Raw genomic sequence first — 20969 nt, 5'->3', positions numbered from 1 at the left:
CCAATCATCATTTTTTGGCCTTCATGCTCAGACCCGCTCGACATATCCTCATCCTTGATCTTCGGTTTCCGCTCTAGCAGAATGTTGCCTCCGTTACCGCCCACAATCACTGCGCTGCCAGTCGAGGCAAAATCATAAAGCATATCGTTCTGGAAGCGTGGAGCAACCGGATGCATGTCGCCTACTAGACTGCTATTGCCACCGCTACTATTCGGTGGTGGCTGTATAACCGTTCCGCTTATTCGCCCAATTTCCAAGTTGTGAATCGAGGATGCGTCACTGCTGACCGATATTCTACGGATTTCGGAAGATTTTTGACGAGCTCGGAAGTGACGAGGCTGAAATAAGAGAGATCATATTAATCGCTTTTAATTCGAAGGACCAAGAAAGAATTATGACTGATACAAAGTTTCTAGAAGAACTTTCTGAATGCAATGACGAACTAGGTATTTCGTCTAACGCTATGACCAACTATGAAACCTACTTTGTAATCTGTGTTTTTGCCCGATTTACAGCAACTAGGACACTCCCAACTGTTTGGGAGATCCTCATTGATGATACCATTAACCTCCGGGGCTAATCGCTGTGCGCAATCTGGATGAGCTATCTCGTAGCACACTGAACACTCCATCAAGGATGAAGGACCTTCCTGCATATGAGCTTGTAATTTAGCCTGGGCAGGTGCCGTTATCGGAGCCTGCCGCCAGCCATCCAGATGACAATGGATGCACTGAGCGGTAACCGGAAGCATTGGTTGCAGACATTGCCTCATCATACATGTCTGTTTTGCACGCCCCGGGCCACCAAACTTCACCATATCCAGACAAAAACTACACTCCCCACAATCAGACCGCTGACAGGCTTCGCAATTTTTGCACCGTGTTCTCCTGCGCCGTGGTCCGTTACCATCTCTTCTCTCACTACCCGAACGGTTACCCCCGCTCCCGCTATTGCCAATGTTTTTCTTGTATGGACCCCGAACACCACTTCCTTGTGCACCAGGACGAGTAGGTTGGGGGGAAACAAAATTGCGATCATCGTCATTGTTCGGAGCCACCACCAAACCTTCATTGCTGTTATTCATTGGTCCCTCGTGTTCGGAAGCCGCCAGGAGAGATCGGGCCGTATTTTCGTGTGACAATGGTGGTGTTCGTCGTTCTTCTGTTTGTGAATGGTGATCGACACCATCTAGATGATTATCATCTTGACTAAGGCGAGAACCTTCTCCTTCTTCCTCGTGAGGATCTGGAGATTTCATGTCATCACCTGCGTAGTATTCATAACGCTCTCGAAGGTAAGAATTATTGCTCTTGTTGAGATCTGGGTGAAGTACCGGAATTCCAGTAATTGCATGCTCTGGATTGTCTTTGCAGTGACGTTCAACCAGTGTGCGAACATCTTTTATCAAAGCAACAGGATCTTTGATCAAGTCCGGTACGTTCTTCTTCTGTGGAGGCAAATCGTACAGGTACATAACGATTTCTTTCAACCCAAACAACTCATAATGAGTCAAATGCACGTGAGGTTTGTCGGAAAGTTCTTCTTCTCGTCCAGGTTCACCCTCTAAATGAGAATGTCCTAACAGCGTGTACACATATTTTGCTAACACGTACCACAACATTTCGGTAAAAAATGGATAGCGAAACTTCTGGGGCACTTTCGTGTTATCTTCGACCTGCGCAATTTTCAACTGTTTTACAATCCCAAAAGAATGTAGGAAATTCCCTCCAAACACCAGCGAATCAGTTGGCGTATACACTGCATGAATCCATCCAGTAGGGATGAAGAAGGTATTTCCTGCTGTCAGGTATACCCTGGCACATTTCTCAACTGTATCACCGAAAAACACATCCGACTGCTTTCCAGACAACACCCACTTTTCGTACAACTGAAGGTTCTTCTCCGTAGGTGGGATCAGCCAAAACACCTTACTTCCCTTCAGAATATGATACCACACTGAGGTGCCACCGAAATCCACGTGGAAATCTGTATAACAATTCTTAACGGACATCAGACAATACTTCTGCACTTTCGGGTACATCATCTCATTAAGTACATTGGTGGCTTCGATCTGGGCTTCCTTCAGCTGCTTTGGCCAGACCACATCGACCCAGTCAATCTGACGCACAATGTTAGGACTTTGAACATAATTTTCAAGCTTGGTGTGAGAAAACTCCAGTGAGATCACGTTGAGTAGTTTTTTCTTGCTACAATCCTCGTAGTATTTTTGCCATTCTTTCATCGTCATCTGGACATTCTTCTGCGTGTTGACGTCCATCACGTCTAGAACCCTCCGAGATCCGACACACATCCGCACGTCATTGATTGTGAAATTTGCCGATGGCACCTGCAGACCAAGTCCAGCCTTTTCTTTGAACATAAGCGGGATGTTGAATCCATACTGCTGGAGGAATCTAGAATGAGAAAATGACCAGGTTAGTCCGTTATTATTTTCAAATAAATTCTGTATAAAAGTAACTTGTTTAATATTAGGTAGCAACATAAAAAATATAATTATTCCAATGATTCCTTCTGATAATCATTAATCGAGCCTGCCCAACGAGCGATATAGAATAGAACAACTAACGCATCAGGGTACTGGTTATCGAAAAACGAGTTTCGCTAATCATTTGAACAATAATACAGTTAAGCAAAGGTTGAATACACGAAAGCAGTGCAGTCGAATAGCTTTGAAGCGTACTGAGTACTGAGTCATAATTTTAGTTTTATAATTAGTAAACAAATACAAGCAAGTGCTATTTTTGAATCTGGAAGATGCTCAGCTGCTGAGAGTGAGAGTGGAAGCTCCTATCCTAATTTATGACGCTAAGCACGAACATGTTTAGTAAGAACCACACTTAACCCCCTTAACGAACATACAGATAGATGATACACATGTTTATAAAAAAACTCTCTTAAACTTACGCCACGGTTAGATCACTCCCTTTCATCTCGCGCACCATTCCGGATTGCGCGAAACGCGGCGATTCCAGCTTTTCAGCCACGCTGAATCCCCGCGCACCCTCATAGTCATCATCGCCGAGCGCCCAATCGTCCGAGTACAACTTGCGTTGTTTACGTTCGCGCTGTTGGGGAGAAAAAAGTTGGAGAGAATATAAATATCATCATTTGGAACTTCTGGAAACGTTTAATTAAATGAATTGGGTTTCTGTTAAGTCGGTACCTGGTACGGTATTAAAACGTTATGGTATGCTATTAAATTCAATAGTAACTTGTTAAGCTCTGTGCTTGTAAAATATATGAAGATGCCTCTAAACGCTTAAAGTTTGATTTTTTACCCTTGAACAATTTGCGGGTTACATGAAACAAGGAAAATCATATTTTAATGCCGAAATACTTAAAAATCCATTTTCGGGATTATCTAACGAAAAATAAATGAAAAAAAACTTTGTGTAAAATAAACTATCGAAAAAGCAAGTTCGAGATGACTTCTAAACATGAAAATAATTAACGTGTCATTTGAAGTAAGTTTTGAGTTAAGTAGGTTTTTGAATAGCCAATTCTGAAACATTCCATATAAAACTCCCGATTTCCCGGAAAATGGTTCTTGAAAGTCGATATTTGGCTATTTTTTTATCGGGATAACACCAGATCTCAACACATCTTGCTTTTCTTAATTAATATTTTGGCATACAAAATGTTACATGTTCTATAGAACGTAAAATATGCTCATTCTACATGGTTTAGTATCGAAGTTGCGGGATCGAAAGACCGTTTTAAAGACTTATCAAGTTTCGAATAACTCATCGAATGACCGACGTGCTGGTTTGTAAAATTGACTCACCATATATGTAGGTACAGATGGCATAGTAATATTTTTTGTAGAATTTTTATCGCATTCATCGTACATATGTCTCAATCGACAGCTAAACTAACATAAAACAGATGTATAACTAAATTGTATCTGTTATCTAAAAGAGGTTACATAGACGAAGATTTATAAATTAAGATTTTTTTTTTATGTTTCGATTATAGTTGAAAGAGAAATGAATACTGAAAAAAACTTTAATAGTTAAATGCCTTAATAAAACTACTTGTAAAAAACTTTGAATAACGTTCGAACTGATGTCTTGTAGCTGAATACTGTCTGAAAAATATATTTCAGTTACGTTACGAGGTTTCTGTAAACTGAGAAATGTAAATTTTGTAAAACAATAGAGATATAGCGGTTTTTAGACAGGAGTGACAAATTGGTAGTCCAGGACCTCTAAAGGGTACCCGCATACTAAAAAACCATAGCTTAAACAGTCTAAACGAAACATCTACGGCTTCAGAAATAGTGACTGTATCTGTAAACGCAGCTGTTTTATTAAACTTTAGTTCGACATTGATAAGAACGAAACATGAACGTTCCTGTGGAAAAGTGATGGTATCAGGAAAGATGATAGAATGGTTGGACGATTTCCTTTAATTTATCTTTAATCGTTAAAAGGATTTCGAACCATTATCCTTAACGTTCATTTCTTCTGTCATACGCACGTCAAAAATGAAAAGAACACCGACCAGATATGCCAAATGATTTAACACAGAAATCAGTACTTATTTATGGAAATATCTTTGAAATTTCCTACGACTCTAGAATACTTTCAACGACAATGATTAAATTTGGAAGCTACATATTACATCATACAAAACAAAGGTGACTTAATTACACTACACCACATTCATTCTTGTATGAATAAAATGCGTACTAAGTATTCTTAAGGTGTTAAGTTCAGACTCTCAGTGAAGCTGTTTTTATTAATGTTTTCGTCAGCAATCGTGTTTTTAAGATGTTTGCAAAAACTTCCAAAATACGCGTTGAATTCAATATTTCACATTCGTTTATCAAGATGCCATGTTATAGTTTTTCAAACACCTGCATTTATTAATATGAAAAAATATATATATATGACCAATAGGCTTACCGATCAGTATCTCTTTTTGAGAATAAGTGAAAAGTATATTGCTACCACCCTTATTTAATAAGATTTTGCATAAAAGAATTGATCAGGTTTTTTAATGTATGAAAATATTTGGAAAAGTCTACAAAGTTCATCAATGAGATTATAGGAAAAGCGATATGCCTGGCACCACTGCCCACAGCCGGAAAGTTTGTGTTTTGGAATTGCGTTCCAGCCGTCTCTGTTCTCGCGGTTTTTTATTCATTCCGGTTTTAAAACGTAACATTTATTGTTCAACTGATTCTAATATAAATAAATACCGCAAAACAGAAATCATTAGACACATCACGTAAGTTGTTGATAAAATCTCCTTATACTTTCAATACTTATACACCGTTTTTCGTTTTCAGATACTCATCGATTTTGCATAGGAGTAATGACGGCCAAAAAAAATTTGACCCGCTGGGGAGAACCTAATCCCATCCGATGCGATCGGCCCTATTGGCGGTGCTTTAAAACTCCTGCAACCTGCTCCGCCCCGTTAGCGTTTCTCCTGCAGAATATTCACCGTCGGAAGAAGAAACCTTTCAATGAGGACTTGATGTGAACTGAGATGGTATAGTTCTCTTTCCGGAAGGGTATTCAACGGCGCTGGCCGTTCCAAAAGGAGGATAGATAATGTGGTTAATGTGATGTTAATAATTGTGAAATCTCAATGAAGCAACCAATTAAAATCATTGTTTTTTAAACCATACATTATGTGTTTTTCATTTTGCAAATAAAAACAAACAAAAAACTTATGCATGTTGTGGCACCCACTTTGGATGATCGGAGTCCACCAAAACGGCTTGCTGTGATCTGGCTTCCTTGGCTCGAATCCGCTTCTTGTCTGCTGCGTGGTTCCTGAGTAAGTGAAGCCAGACGGTTGAGACGAACTAAAGCTAAAGCCGCCGGCTAAGAGCGCGATGAATCGTCCGAGAGAATGAGGAGGAGATGCGGAGAGAATCGTTCGTATTGTGTATGTGTGTATGTGTATGTGTAGCGGCTGGCAGAAAGCTGTCAGTATACACTGATGAATAACAGAACGTAATTTCCAAACGTATATCCCACATCTTTCCTCTCCTCCCGAAAAACGTGAAAAAAAATGTCTCCCAACTTGAATATTGAATGTTGTAAAAGACAACGTTATCTAAGGTAGAAATTGAAAACCCCATCACACTGAAGATACAATCATTACAACCATCGTCAGCCTTTTTTTTTGCTTATTCACCAAATATTTAATCCGAATCTGACTTTCTTACGAGTCGAACATCAATTCCTTCTTTTTCTTATCTCGACTGTTATTATTTACCATAGGATTTTGTTATCGCAATACCTTAGGTAAATTCAATACAGTTTCTGAGAAACTGGGTTTTTTTCCCATTTTGCTCATAAATATACCATAGGTTTATTATATTTATAATAAAAGGCCTTGCTCACTCGTGCATTGGAGTTTTTTTAATAAACCAAAAACAATTACCAGGACAACATATTCTAGCGAGACGTTTCAACGGAAATCTTCAAATCTATTTTTTTCTTGTGCTAAATAAATTTCAGTTTCAAACTAAAATAAACCTTTTTTTTTCCTCGCTCGTTTTCAAATAAATTGACAGTTTACTACCTTCTAAACGTGGTAGGACGATAACAACTCATTCAAAAAATGTATTAAACCAATAATTAACATTTTGGTAACTCTTGCTATTTTTGTCCGATTACCATTTGCGCCAAGATTCAACAAAGAAGAAGAAAGTTTGATCTTCTCTCTCTTTTTCGGATATCCTAAACATAAGATCGACTGTTCGGCAAAATTTGTGGCTTATCACTTGTCCCAAAAATTTTAGAGAGAATATAACTTTCATATATGTTTACCTTCATCTTTTTTATTTGAAGTGTCTTATTCCTATGAGAACACTTTTAGTGGTTTTCTCCCGTTTCTGTATGGCTTCTCAATAGATTGACTTTCTCAACATATACCTTCTATAGGAGTGACCATTGGAATCAGGATCTCCATCCTATTCTATATTTCCATGTTCTCACGCAGTTTTTTCGCAACCAAAGCTTCCAGAACTTACCGTGTAGTTCCCAAAACAAAAGGCTACAATGTGTTCCACCGGAAGAATTAACTTTTCAATTCTTCTTCCTTGTCGAGTTCTTTGTTATAAAACTAAACAAAGTCATTTTCTTTTTCCACTAGCATCTCAAAAACTTTAAACTGGTTTCCGCCAGAACCCTTAAATCCATTGTAGGTATCGGTCGAATGGTAAGAACCATTTTTTTTTCTAAAATTTGCTTTTTTCCAAACGAGTTTTTTTTAAAGCTACTTTGCGATAAGAATCATCTTTCTCTCCTAGTTAATCTAATCTCTATATTCCTTTTTTTCGATCCTTTTATTTTAAATATTCTGATTTTGGTGAAAAAACACCTCTCATATTAAAAAATTGGTGTCGACCGAATTTTTTACTATCCCATTTTTATTCTCGCTGAACTATCGAATTATTCAGTATCTGCCGAAATTTTTCAAAACGATAGTCAGTATCCGCTAACTCTAATATTATCCGGTATCCTCCGAAACTTAACAAAAACTCAAATTTAGTATCCTCTAACTATGGTGTCATCCAGTGCCTGCTGAAATTTCGCAAATTCACAGTCAGTGTACGCTCACTTTGATACTTTCCGGTATCCGCCGGAGATCGATCAGTCTCTAGCTGGTATCCGCCAAGCAATCAAGCTAACGATGGTGAGTGTCCGCTCAAGCCATCACCCGGTACCCGCCAGATTCTCTCAATTTATAGTCGGTATCCGCCGAGCTATTCAAACAAACGATGGTGAGTGTTCGCTCAAGCCATCATCCGGTATCCGCCGGATTTTCGTAATTTCTAGCCGGTATCCGCCGAGCTATTTATGCAAACGATGGTGAGTGTCCGCTCAAGCCATCATCCGGTATCCGCCGGATTCACTTATTTCTAGTCGGTATCCGCCGAGCTATTCATTCAAACGATGGTGAGTGTCCGCTCAAGCCATCATCCGGTATCCGCCGGATTCTCTAATTTCTAGCCGGTATCCGCCGAGCTAGAAATATTCAGAGGAAAACATAACTTGCAACAACAAACCGGTATCCGCCGGAATATATTCTTTCGGTATCCGCCGAAAACATTGAACGAAACAACTAGGGGAACATGCCCTATTATGCGCCGCCTAAGCGAATCGCTGATTTTCTAAGTATTCCACGTACAAATTGTGTTAAAAATGGGTGTAATCGTTGAAGAAAAGTGTTTTCTACAAATTCCTATGATTTTTCATTACTCAAATTGCAATAATTTCTTTAAAAACATGATTTTTAAAAACCATATTCAAAGCCACAGAACAAAACTGTGTTGCGAATACGCGCCGCTGTGTATTCAATACGCGCCTAGCAGCCGAACACACCCGAGAGCAGCCGAAGACCGAAAACACACCAATACTTTCAGACACTTTGACTGAAAAGAAAATCAAAATGGACTAATAGAAATTTAACAAAAAATGAAAAATAGATTTTTTGGGCTGAATTAACGCTCAAAATATGGTTTTAGACTTTTTGTTAATTTTCAATGAAAATTGGCCTTTTTGAAAAATTAATGCTATTTTCAGCCTACTACGATTGGCGCGTTATAAAGAGCGCATGGGCCGTAATAGAACATACACATAAAAAGCATACCTTAGCGAGTTCAGTATGATTTTTTAGCATAAAATCATAGTTTAGATTCTCCTCTATCGATCTGTCAGAAAATATTGTCTTATTTGTTTTTCTCTACTTGATGACACCTTATTGAAAGTGTTTTAAAATTTAGATCGAAATGAAGAAAAACCTAAATTGTGAAATTATCACGACACAGGGGCATTTTAAGGAAAAATTCATACTTGCCATGACCAATCACAGCATTTAAAACAAATTGGTAATATTTTGCAGGCTTAAAATGTTTCAGATTCTTCAAAACAAGAGTGGCGCGTATTAGCCACATGGGGCGTTATATGAACTTTTCCCCTACTCAATCTGTTTCCGTCGATAATCAATCACTTTTCAGTTATACTCACATATTTTCTTCAAAACAAATGCTTCAGATTCTTCCCGATGAAGAGATTTAAGCATCTGGCACGGATCGCCAAAATGTGGCACCCACTTTGGATGATCGGAGTCCACCAAAACGGCTTGCTGTGATCTGGCTTCCTTGGCTCGAATCCGCTTCTTGTCTGCTGCGTGGTTCCTGAGTAAGTGAAGCCAGACGGTTGAGACGAACTAAAGCTAAAGCCGCCGGCTAAGAGCGCGATGAATCGTCCGAGAGAATGAGGAGGAGATGCGGAGAGAATCGTTCGTAATCGTATGTGTAGCGGCTGGCAGAAAGCTGTCAGTATACACTGATGAATAACAGAACGTAATTTCCAAACGTATATCCCACACATGTGTGTGTGCTTTGTTAAAGTACGGTTCAGAGAAAAGTCTGAATAATGTTGGAAGGAACGACGTGTCAGATTGGTAAAAAACCATAACAGTAAATGTTTCTTTACAAGAAAACTTTTAGAAAAAACTGTAACAGTTATTGTTTGATGAACGAAAAACGTTTTCCATAAGCAGATTTTGGATCTTAACCTTACTGTTTGTAGTATAGTTCTTCCATACAACTGTTTTAACAGTTTTAAACAGTAACATAACTTAACGCCATATTCAACAGACCGTCGTTTTGGAATTCAAGATAAGTGCAATGTTTTTTATGGTTTCAGATATCATTTTCTAAACGTTTTTTTACGCTTTATCTAATCGTTTTATAACTACTACAGCAACAGTTATGTTACAATATTTTCGTATTCGGGTAGAAATCTATGGGACGGATGAAGGTTAAGCACCACTTACGCCTTTTTTAAACAAATCCTAGTCATTTTTGGAAGATATTTCTTTTTTCTGGAGCTTCACCATCAAAATTTCCCTCTGAGGTAGTACACCAAGTTTGTTTTACACAGCTTTATAGAGATTAGAAATCTGAAACATAAGGAATGAAAATTGGGACTTTCGACCTGAGGTATGAGACTTGAGACACGTAACCTGATATTGTCGCTGATTTCCCAAACCGGAGTTTTAGTCAACATCAGCGACGGCGACATCACTGACGACATTTCATGTTGACCAGATATCTATCAAACATCTTCCGAGTGACGGATTTCAACTGCATTGGCAATATCTGATTTCTCAAACATGACACATGACGACCGGTCTCACGCCTCACGTCTCATGTCTCACTTCTCACGTTTTATTTTACGTTTTACGTCCGCTTCTCACGTCTTATGTCTTATTTCTCACTTTTCTAGTCTCATTTCTCGCTTTTCATCTCTCACTCTCACTCTTACGTCTCACTTCGCACGTCCCATTTTTCACGTCTTTCGTTTTCTTTTAATTTTTCACGTGTTACGTCACAAATCTCAAGTCACACTTCTTCCGTCTTACTCCTCTTTTTTCTGGTGTTACATCTTGCTTCTCAGTCCCATGTTTCAGATATTTAACCCAGCAAACATTTTTTTTTTGCTATTTTTTTTATGCATGCATGCATGCATAAGGCTATGATCATTTAGTATCCGGGCACTTTATTTCGGTGATAGCTACGTTAATAGAGCTCGGATATGCAAAACTTTAGTAGCGTTGTGTTGGTTATGAAAAGGACTATCTTGCCTATTTTTGATAGAATTTTAAGTTAACGTGTGTTTGAGATATTTACGATGCAAAAAGACATGGTAAAAATAATTTTGCACAAATTTGCTCCTTTTACGCATTTTGCGCCTGGAAAGTTCTTCATTGTTGACTTGAAAGCTCATGAACTGTAATTTTTTTCTGATTTTTTTTTTCGGACTCAATGGTTAACAAGTATAAGGAGCCACTCTAGGATCCACACGAAGTTCAAATCAACCATCGAAGCACTGACCACAATCGAGTTGCAACCCTTGATCTTAAGTATGGTCAAAAGTCTATGGTTATTGGGGATAGCTGAATGCAGACTCCTTAAATAATGCAAAAAATCCATTTCCGGCAGGCAAAAAGTGTTGCCTGACTAGTAGACACCAAGTAAATAACAAATAATGATCAGTTTCAAAGATCACAATCTGTGCATCTGGTTTTTACGTAAAATGACAGATGTGTGATCATGATTTTGCAAAGGTTTTGCTTCTGTGTAAAAAAAAATCAATACATGACTGAAAAAAGTGTGCAAAGATAAAAAAGAGATTTTTTGAAAAAGTTAGAGTATTTCTTGAAATAATTGATAAATTTTTTTTTATATTTTTACATTAATGTCATATTAATACCTTCATCTCCTCCATAGAAAGTATTTCGATCAAATGAATAGTTTTTAAAATACACACGTTTGTAACTGCCCGGAATCTAAATGATCATAGCCTTATGCATGCGTATATCAACGTATTATTATACGTTATACAATGATCGTATGAAAGTTGAAAAAACAGCATTTATCTACCAAAGTGGACGCAATATAGGTACATAAATTTCATAACTTTCTAAAACGACGAAAACTACACCAATTGGGCGTTATCCGAAACCTTATTCAGCCATCTGAATGCCCTGCTGGTTGCAGAGAGAACGTGACGATGATTTTCTCACTGATTTTGTCCGCGCGTGAGCAAAATCATTTATCAATTTTCAAACATGGCGGACTTTCTATCATATCCGATTTAAACTGACTTTAGACGACAGTTTATACGATCTGGTCGCTATGCAGTTGGGATTTCGATTCGCAAAGACATTGTGAGTTATCATTTCTTATACAATTTCATGTTTGCTGGGTGAGTCCTATTAATCTCTTGTCTAAGTGTATCAGGTTTTAGGTGTATAGACTCAGATCCTAAATCTCAGGGGTAAAGTCCCATTTCTCAGTTTTCCACAATAAGCACTCACATCCATGGGGTCAACTCAGAAGCGCCCTCGCTAGGTGGATTAGAAGCGGCAATCCAAGACATGAAATACAACAAAGCGCCTGGGACCGATTCCTGCTGAAATGTTTAAAGCCGACCCTTGCTTGTCAGCACAAATTTTGCACCGTCTTTTCGCTGACAATTGGGATACTGCAACTTGCATTGTTAAGTTTTCAAAATGTGTCAAAAGTGTCAAAATTTCTACCACTTTCTCCCAACACGAGTGAACTTTCTCTAAAGGCGTGGCATAACGTTGATCTACATAACCCTCAAAGTACTCTGCAAAGTGGCCCTGAACAAGATCTAGGATAAAATTCATGCTACACACAGTCGAAAACAAGCTGGATTCCAGAATGTTTAATTTTATTGAATTATTAGAAAGATTTTCAGTTCAAAATGTAAGTAACATTCCATACGTTAATTCGAAACAACGTTTAATTTGTGAGGAGTGTATTCGAAAAAATTGCAACAATCTATTTTTTTGAATAACTTTGGAATGCATGGATAGACATTGATAAAATTTTCAGTGAATTTATCTCGTAATGTAATGTTCACATGTGCAAATTTTTATGACGATATGCCAATTAGTTTTTGAGATATCGTCCAATGAAAAAATGCATCGACTTTAATTTTTGGGCGCCATGGATGCTGCTCTTCATTTCATGGATCTTGACTTTCAAAATTTATCATTGTATTGAAGTTATGACTACCTATTTTGTCAGGTAGTCCTCCTTCGGCCCAAAAACCACATCGTAGTCATCAATCATCCACAGTTTTCGTGTGATGGCACGGTTCCAGATCCAACCAAAATAAGTTTTTCAACTTTTTGGAACCTACCGAAGTGCTATGGAGGGAAAATGATTCCAAATCCTTCTTTTGTCACTCGGAGTTGGAACATCGCGAAGGGGGGGGATATATAAAAATAAAGCAAGGAACTAATAAATTGGAATAATTTGGACGAAAGCTTGTGTGAAACAAAATTCCATACAATATCATTGCACAAAACCTATGAATCAAGTAATTTTTCATAGAAAAATTCAATGAAATCAAGGAGAGCGAAGTTGGCCTTGCCCGAGTGCGGTCGCATTTTTTTCCGCGGCCACGTTTTACTTCGTGATTTCTTTAAATTTTTATTTCCCTCACCATTTTTCAACAAGTTAAACAGTGGTAAAGTCTTTTATGTATATCGTTCGATTCATAGTTATTAAGTGGGTTATTAATTAGAAACCCTAAGTGGAGTGAAATAAATGCTTATCGTAATGGTTTGTGAAGTTGTTGAAAGTGGCCGAATCAAAGTGGCTGGTACTACGCTTTCCGGACCGGTCCAGGACCATTCTTAGAAGACATCCAGAAACTCTCGACTGATTCGGAACAATAAGATAAGTACCTAACTGTATTTTTTTTGTGGTGATTGAATTTATTCAAGATGTGTCAGAAGTTCGGTTTCCACGACCGAGGAATTTTGAATGTTTTTTTTTTTCGAATGTTTTTTTGTTTGAATGTTTTTTTTTTATCTTAAAAATACTCGATGTAGAAATCCGAAATACATTAGCATTTTAGAGCTTATCATAATTTCACATCACTTTAACACCATAATAACAAATTTTCATTTTAATTTCTTTTGTGAGGGCTGCGTGCGCGTTAGTGTGGTCACTGTATTGATTGCTGTTTTTGTTAGTAAATCAATGCGTTACGGAGCGACAGTCATCTAGCAGTTATAATTTAAATTGCTTCAAAAACTATGCATTGAAATTTAAATGAAATTGATAAAATATGTGTTAACAGTCCAAACACAAATGTAATATTCTAAATTCTAATTATTATTGCGGTGAGTATAATGTTGGTAAGTATCGTAAGTTCCTAATTCCTTAACAGCATTTAATGTATCAATATTAAATTTACACTTTCCCAAATGACATAAATTCATATTTAGATCTTTCCATATTCATTCCATTCAAAATATTATATGAAGCGTTTGGTAGGGATCTCCACGCTTCATTCCGCCCCTGTATCCTGTATCTTTCGCGGTTTTCATCACATGGTTGGCCTGGCCGTAGTAATATCTGCAATGCATAGGAATATGTAACAGGTAATACGCTGAAAAGAAAAATGATAGACGCAAGTCTCCCATTTTCCAGGATGCCTACATGTTTTGGCCATGTTGATGTAAGAAGAAGAAGAAGAAGAAGAAGAAAAATTCAATGAAATCAAGGATACAAAAGGTGATAAAACTCCCATCTCTCACAATTTGTTTTTTGCTCTTTCGGACATTTGATAAATTTTTCGAAATTTCCACAAGTTACTTCAAATTTTATTTATTCCCCTCTTCGTGTTTTTTGGAAATTTCGAAGGAAGGAAATTTCGAAGGAAGAAATTGAAATTTGTTCTGGCCTTATTTTTTTCAGAAGTTATGTAACACTGACTGACTTGCAGTTTCCTTAGATCGTCAGCCACCTCAAGTGCTAAACATCAAACTTTGATTTTTTCTTCTTGTTTATTTCCGGAGCATCCAACCGAGACTTGACAACGAAAAATTTCTGGCGATAAATCTGCCAGGTGCCCGCTTAAAAGTTTATTGTACAATCTGTTCCGAAATTTTTCAAAACATCTCCCCCCTGGCGATCCAAATATTTTGCGTACGATTTGACCACCGTATTTTGTTCATTTCACCGGTTGGCAGCTTTTTTTTTACTTTGTAGATATGAATTCAGACCTTTATCTTTATGTTGATTAGACAGCTGAACGAATAAGACACAAAAACTGTCATTTTAACTATTTTTCTAACCGAAAGTTTGGATTGCGCTTGGTTATACCTGTGATATTCCTTACATTCATAGAATCAATCATCTGCACTTTTATTCAAATTTAAGCTTACTTTGACTACCTCCAGGTTTCTTTCCACGATTTACCATCAGAACATTTTTCGAACAGTCGATTTTCAGCGGATTTTTCATGATCCTGCCCAAAAAATTTTGTAAAATGATTTTCTTTATAGGATGATATCTTAAAAACCACTGAACATATCATCACAAAAAATTGCTCATGTAAACATTATATTACATGGTCAGTTCACTGAAAATTTCTTAAATTTCCATCCATGCTTTCAGAAGTTTTCTACAAAACAAAGTGTTGCATTTTTTTTAGAATACACTTCTTATTGTAGAAAGAACGTAGCAGAATGTAACTGTTTTTTTCTTCCAAAATTCAAACACAGCCGGGAAGCTCCTCGTTGTTTTTTTTTTTTCGAATCGAACTAACTCCAATTTCGAGAATGTCAGTTCGTTGGGTAATTCTTGTTATTCCATACCGCTGAATACCTGCGAACCAGTTAACTTCTCAAATTTCCTTTTTATCGTATTCGCTTTTTCGAGAAAAAAAAAAGTATACGCTTCGCTAAAATCAACAGCTCGAGGTTTCTGTTTTTTTGTCGATTCTATCATTGCTGATGTTTCCAACGTTGTTGTCTTATCCTTCGTGTTCCTGATATTCCGTCACCCCCAAAAGCCTTCCAAGTTCCTTTGCTATCTCTCTCCATAAGGTATACAGCTTTCTGTGGGAGATATTTACCGTATAGATACACGCAAGCAAGGAGTCAGAATCGCTACAAAACTGCCATCTACGAAATTTGACGCTCATAGATGAACAATTTCAGTAAAAATTCCAATACTTTTACGTTCTACAGGGACTCGTTTATGAATCAAATTAAATGACACTTTACATTAAATATGTTACAGAAATGCTTTTCATCAAATAACCGAAACGTTTGAATGCTTTCTATATAGTATTTCAATACTTCTATAACAACTGGAACATTCGAATATAATATTACTTAAAATGTGATGTTCCCAAAACATCCGCAAAAAAGTTTTAAAAATGTGTTATGGACATATACTATATGTCCCAGGTAAAAATGAATCAAAATTTTGAGTTTAGATCCCTATTGCAAGCGTAACGTAAAGCGAACAACTATATCCATGTTCAGCGCATCCATCACACTTAGCTACACGTCGTCGTGTTGTATTTGTTTTTTTCTTCTTCTGCAAATCGTTTGTTTCGCTCTCGAAAACTCATCCGAGAACCAACCTGCCATCCAGCCACGACACGGAACGATATCGTGCCGTGACGACAACACGACGGACGCACAGCGACTACTAACCCAATGTTCCACACTTTATCGTTGAACTCAACCGTGGGGACTGATTGACTGACTGACTGGGCATGTGGTTTGTCTTTGCGAGTGATTCATGCACAATTCGGACGATTGCTCCTCTCCAAAACTGCTCGAACGATACCTGATATTCGGGGTCTCTCTCTCATCCTAGCAGTTATGGTTGCCATTTATTTTAAATGTTCGCCGACACATGTTTCAACTTTATGGCAAAACAATCCAATACTGAACGAATAAACAATGGATTCGACATTTGACATTTGAGATCGGTTTGACTTTGGTAGTTAAATGTTATGAACAGATTTATTGGAAACAAATTAGAACAATTAAAAGCTAATGGAAGCTGTCTTCGCTCATTTCCTACTGGGAATTTTACCCTAAGAAATGCCCTGTAGGAAAAAAAATAAACTTTCAAGCCTGTATTTTCCATATGTGTCGTCAGAACTGACCAGTTTTTATCGAGTTCCAAGTAGGTTCAAACAGCAATCGGAAAGCACTCTGATATTGATATTGTGCACTTCTTAAGAACTTTGTCATTCGAGTGCAATATCAGTGTTTTCAGTACCAACAATTTTAAAATGGAAACACTGGTCCTAACCAGGGATGTCAACCTTCCAGATTTTGTCTGGATCTTCCAGACTTTTTGGACTTTGTCAGACATTTTTTTTAGGTTTCCAGACTTCCAGACTTTTGACATTTCTTCCAGACAATTCCAGACTTTTGGGTTTGGACATAAATTATTATAAGAAACTATGAACATTCAAATTGGCCATGGTGTAATATGGCAGGAAATGATAAATTTTATTAATTCAAAAGTGTTCGAAACTTATAAATAATGGCAAATGCTTTGAAGATGAATGTTAAATCGAGAGTCAGACAGAGCACGTGACTGGTATAGTGACAGAAAAATACGAAACGCAGAGAAAACTTGGATTTTGAAACAAATCAAAACTGACTTTGATTCAAAATATTCAGTTTTTTTAATCAAATTCCTGTTTCCTTTGAATCAATGAATTATCGTTATGATTCGAAAGAATAATTTTGGAAAGAAAGAATTAATTTTTTGAACTGAATAATTTTTGACTTTGATTTTAAACAAATTCTTTGATTCAAAAGATATTTGTCCAATTGCACTTTTCTATTGAAAAAAAGTAAGTTTTCTTTCAACAAAAAAAAATGTTTTCAACAGAAAGGAATCATTTCTTTAAATTGAAACTTCAAATTTAGAAAATATCTTGGATTGAGTTAGAACCAGAATTCGAATAATTCGAATCAGAGACAGCTATTTAGGAGGATTCCTGGTAGAATGGTAAGTGTGTGTTAATCCGTTAATCAAAAAGTGGATATTTAAGATTTCATATACAATCTTGCATTGTTACAGGACCACGACTGGTTCCACCCCAAATCCTTATTATCTTTGGCCCGATCTTCAGCGTATATTTCTTAAAAGTTTAGTAAAAGAAAAATGGTTTAATGAACCAATCCTTTTTAATCTAAATAACATTGTAGCAAACGAAAACAACTTTGCTCTTTTGATGTTTTCTTATTTCAAAGCATTAAGATTTTGATTGAAAAAAAAATTCTTTAAAACAAAGGAAATTGCCTTTTACCCAAAGCAATATCTGTTTATACCAAAATCATATGTAAAAAATCCTTTGTTTTTGCGGCACTTTTCTTTGAAAACAAAAATCTTTCCGCTGCGTGTATTGCAACTTGCAACATTGATCTTATGGGGACCAAAAAAAGGGAGTCACCTTCAAAACTTTGGTGTCCAGACATTTCCAGACAATTCCAGACATTTTTTCAAAATCTTCCAGACTTTTCTGAAAAACAGTTGGCAACCCTGGTCCTAACTAGAATTTTGTACGAAAAAGATGCTGACTACGTGCTCGATTTGAGAGCAAAATACGGCACTGCAAAAACGGAGAGAACAGGGGTTCTGCTGGGTATTCTGAGCGAGCAGTTATAACAGGCAGGCGAGGCAGGAGCTACATGACGGCATTTTCGTTGATTTCAGTATCCCAGAAATTAGTCCCTATATGCTCGTCATCCACGTCGGGTGGATTTGTTCATTCTATCTTCCCCGTTGACGAGCGATGGCAGTTCTCGCTGTCCACTTTATGCTCCGTGTACGAAAAGCTTTTATTGTATTTAGTGTAGGCTGGGCTTGGCGTTTTCTTTCTTTTCATGCGCCTGCTTCTGCCATCGTTCGCTCCTTGTTGACCGCTCCTCCACCTCCACACATGCTCACTTCGCATCGTTCGTTCGAATGTTCGACGTCGCCTTCGTCGTCCGTCACCCAGTTCACCACACCATCATCGGTCGACCTTTCGATGCTGCTTGTTCAATTGGAGCTGCTGCTCAGTGCTCTGGCTGACAGAGACCAGGCCAGCACACATCTTTGCTTCTGCCGTTTTAGCTAGGCTCGTCGAACTCGAAACTCGTCGACGGTCGGTGTGAAGCACGGCGATGAAAAATGAATGAAATCATTCTCTCGAAAATGCCGCAATGCATGTGATGGCGGATCGAAACTTTTTTTTCCACCTAAGGCTACCTTCTTCTCATCGCAACTGGTTAAACCTTGCAATTAGAATTGGTTTTGGGGTCTTGTTTCAACCACACTATTACCCTAACAGACAATATTTAGTCTAGAACGACCTAAGGTTAATTAGCGCCGTTCTCCCATTTTAATGTTATTGTGCAAAGATTTTTCAACTATGGCGTCTTCGCAATTGGAACGATCTCACCATATGTGCGATGTGTGATTGTCGCATGCTGTCCGGTTTCGAATATAAACATACCCTACGAAACATTTAAACGTGTTATCATTCCGCCAATCCACCTACAAACTAGGTTAGCCTAGTTCCCATATCCGCGATATATGCATACCAGGTACCGAAAAAAAACCACAATTGAAAATTAAAAAAAAGAACCAGATCACCACTTACTAATTGCCTCCGACTTTTGGACGGCGATATCGACACTTTATCAGACATTTTGCCCAGTTATGGTCTCCAGTACTCTGAATTATACCCTCTAGCTGCCCACTTTGCACTCCACTGCCCCGAGTGCCATAAACAGTGTCACCACTCCGGATTCGACCGCACGCCGATCGAACACCAATTTTCAGCTACTTTTTGATATTTTCAGATTGCTCACAGTGCGAATTTGCCTCGATGTTTCTTCCCCAGCATATTACACACGTTTTCGCTGGCTACCTTCCTATAGGCTTTTGGAAGCCTACACCACCAGTTTGGGGAGGCACAACCCCGAGAAAAATTAATCCACTGAACTTATCGGGTGAATATAAGGATATCCAAAGTAGCAACGCCACCAAACAGGATCCAGAACTTTACAATCGGGTCCGCATCAGTTTTCCGCACACCTTTTCTCGAGTTGGAACTTTTTTTTTTCTTCGCTTCCACTCGATGTGTATCACCTCACGTCGTGGTTCTTTTTCTGGTGGTCGGTTTCGAATGATTTCTTTCACCACAAGCACGGATAGCGAACCAGCGCACTGTCTTCAGGTCACACGTCCGAATCGCACAACAGCCTACCTCTCACTAAACTTATCGAGGGAAAAACATCGACGAGCCGAGGCGGAGAAAAGCGCGCTGAACTGAACAGCTCGAATTCCGGTCACTGCCAAAGATCAGTGCTGCCGAAAAGGGAATTCGTAGTAAAATTTCAATCACACAATTGTAGTTGAATGTATCATAATTATCGTTGAAGCAATAAGAAATTCATAGTTAAATCTATCATATTTATAGTTAAATTTGGAAAATTGAATCTATAATATTTATAGTTGGGTGCAAAAAATTCAACTAAACTTTGATGATTGAATTGCGGATATGGTTGAAACAACTAGACGAATTTTCAAAATATTAGAAATTGGTTCCGGATAGAACGAAAATGTTAATTAGGAAGAACGATAGTTTATAATTGCGGAAAACGGTTTTCACTTCTCTCGAGTACCACTCAAATAATATGTTGCAGGAAAGTTCGGGAAGTATAAGGTAAAACTCCTAGGCTTAGCAATTGGTACCTTTATCTATGTTTGCAGCTTTCACTCACCAGTACTCTCTGACTTTTTCACGGGAACGTATTCCTTCCTCCTCCGGGCGTCGAGCTTGGGTTCGTTGAGGTCGGCTTAGAGATCAGCTGGTTCTAGCTGAGGGTATCCGATCCAACCTTGGGTGCTGAGCCGGGCACGGTTGGTCCTTCGACGGTATGCGAAGTGGGTGCTGAACCAGGTACAGGTATAGGTCAACCCGACGTTGTAACGCACAGGTTTTTCGTGATTTTTTATTTTCATCCTACAGCAAAATAGCTTTCAAATAAGCAGCCAAAAACGCTTAAATAAAAAAATACATTTTGGAAAACTTTTTTTTATAACATCGAGTATCTTTTCTAGGATACAAGTTAGGTTTGTGGTTTGTTCACATGAAATGTAGGTACTTAAAAAATCAAGAAATATTAATGATCCAAAGTTTAATTTTTCTAAACTTCCAGTGCTTCTCTGGTGATTTTTGAATGAAAAAAATTTTTTTTCCCATACAAATTCCAATACAAAATTAAAACTCGTTGCGCTTATTCAGGACTCAATGTATCTCTCAAAAAATGTTATTGCTATTTTCAGCAGTCAAAATAACCAAAAAAAGTCATGGATGGTGCAAAAATATATAAATTTCCATACAAGGCTAGCATCGGTCTAATGCTTCATACTGCTAGCTAATGACGATGCTGTTCTTCTAAAACCTCATTGCTAACTCTGAATAATATCTTAAAGCAACTATCATCAGTCTTTGGTTAGGTCAAAATGAATGTTTACTTTGAAAATGCCGATATTATTTTTCTCTTCGTTTTTGTTTATCAAAATCAAAATGTGGTTGTCTATCTTTACAATTTTT

General features: G+C 37.8%; 1 protein-coding gene across 1 annotated transcript; it reads right to left on the bottom strand.

Moving 5' to 3' along the window:
* Positions 1-5: 5 nt before the first annotated feature.
* LOC129760831 (jmjC domain-containing histone demethylation protein 1) lies at positions 6-19633 on the bottom strand (the record flags this gene model as incomplete). The annotated part of the gene is made up of 4 exons (XM_055758503.1): positions 19008-19633; positions 2926-3086; positions 485-2414; positions 6-338 (listed from the first exon to the last, which is right to left on the bottom strand). Coding segments are annotated over exons 1-4 (2472 nt in total), but the record flags the coding sequence as incomplete, so codon positions are not given.
* Between the last annotated feature and the right edge of the window lie 1336 nt (positions 19634-20969).

Source organism: Uranotaenia lowii, unplaced genomic scaffold, assembly GCF_029784155.1.
Source record: "Uranotaenia lowii strain MFRU-FL unplaced genomic scaffold, ASM2978415v1 HiC_scaffold_78, whole genome shotgun sequence".
Lineage (NCBI taxonomy): Eukaryota > Metazoa > Arthropoda > Insecta > Diptera > Culicidae > Uranotaenia > Uranotaenia lowii.
The sequence above is the reverse complement of the archived record's forward strand: the minus strand, read 5'-3'. Positions and strand labels throughout refer to the sequence as shown.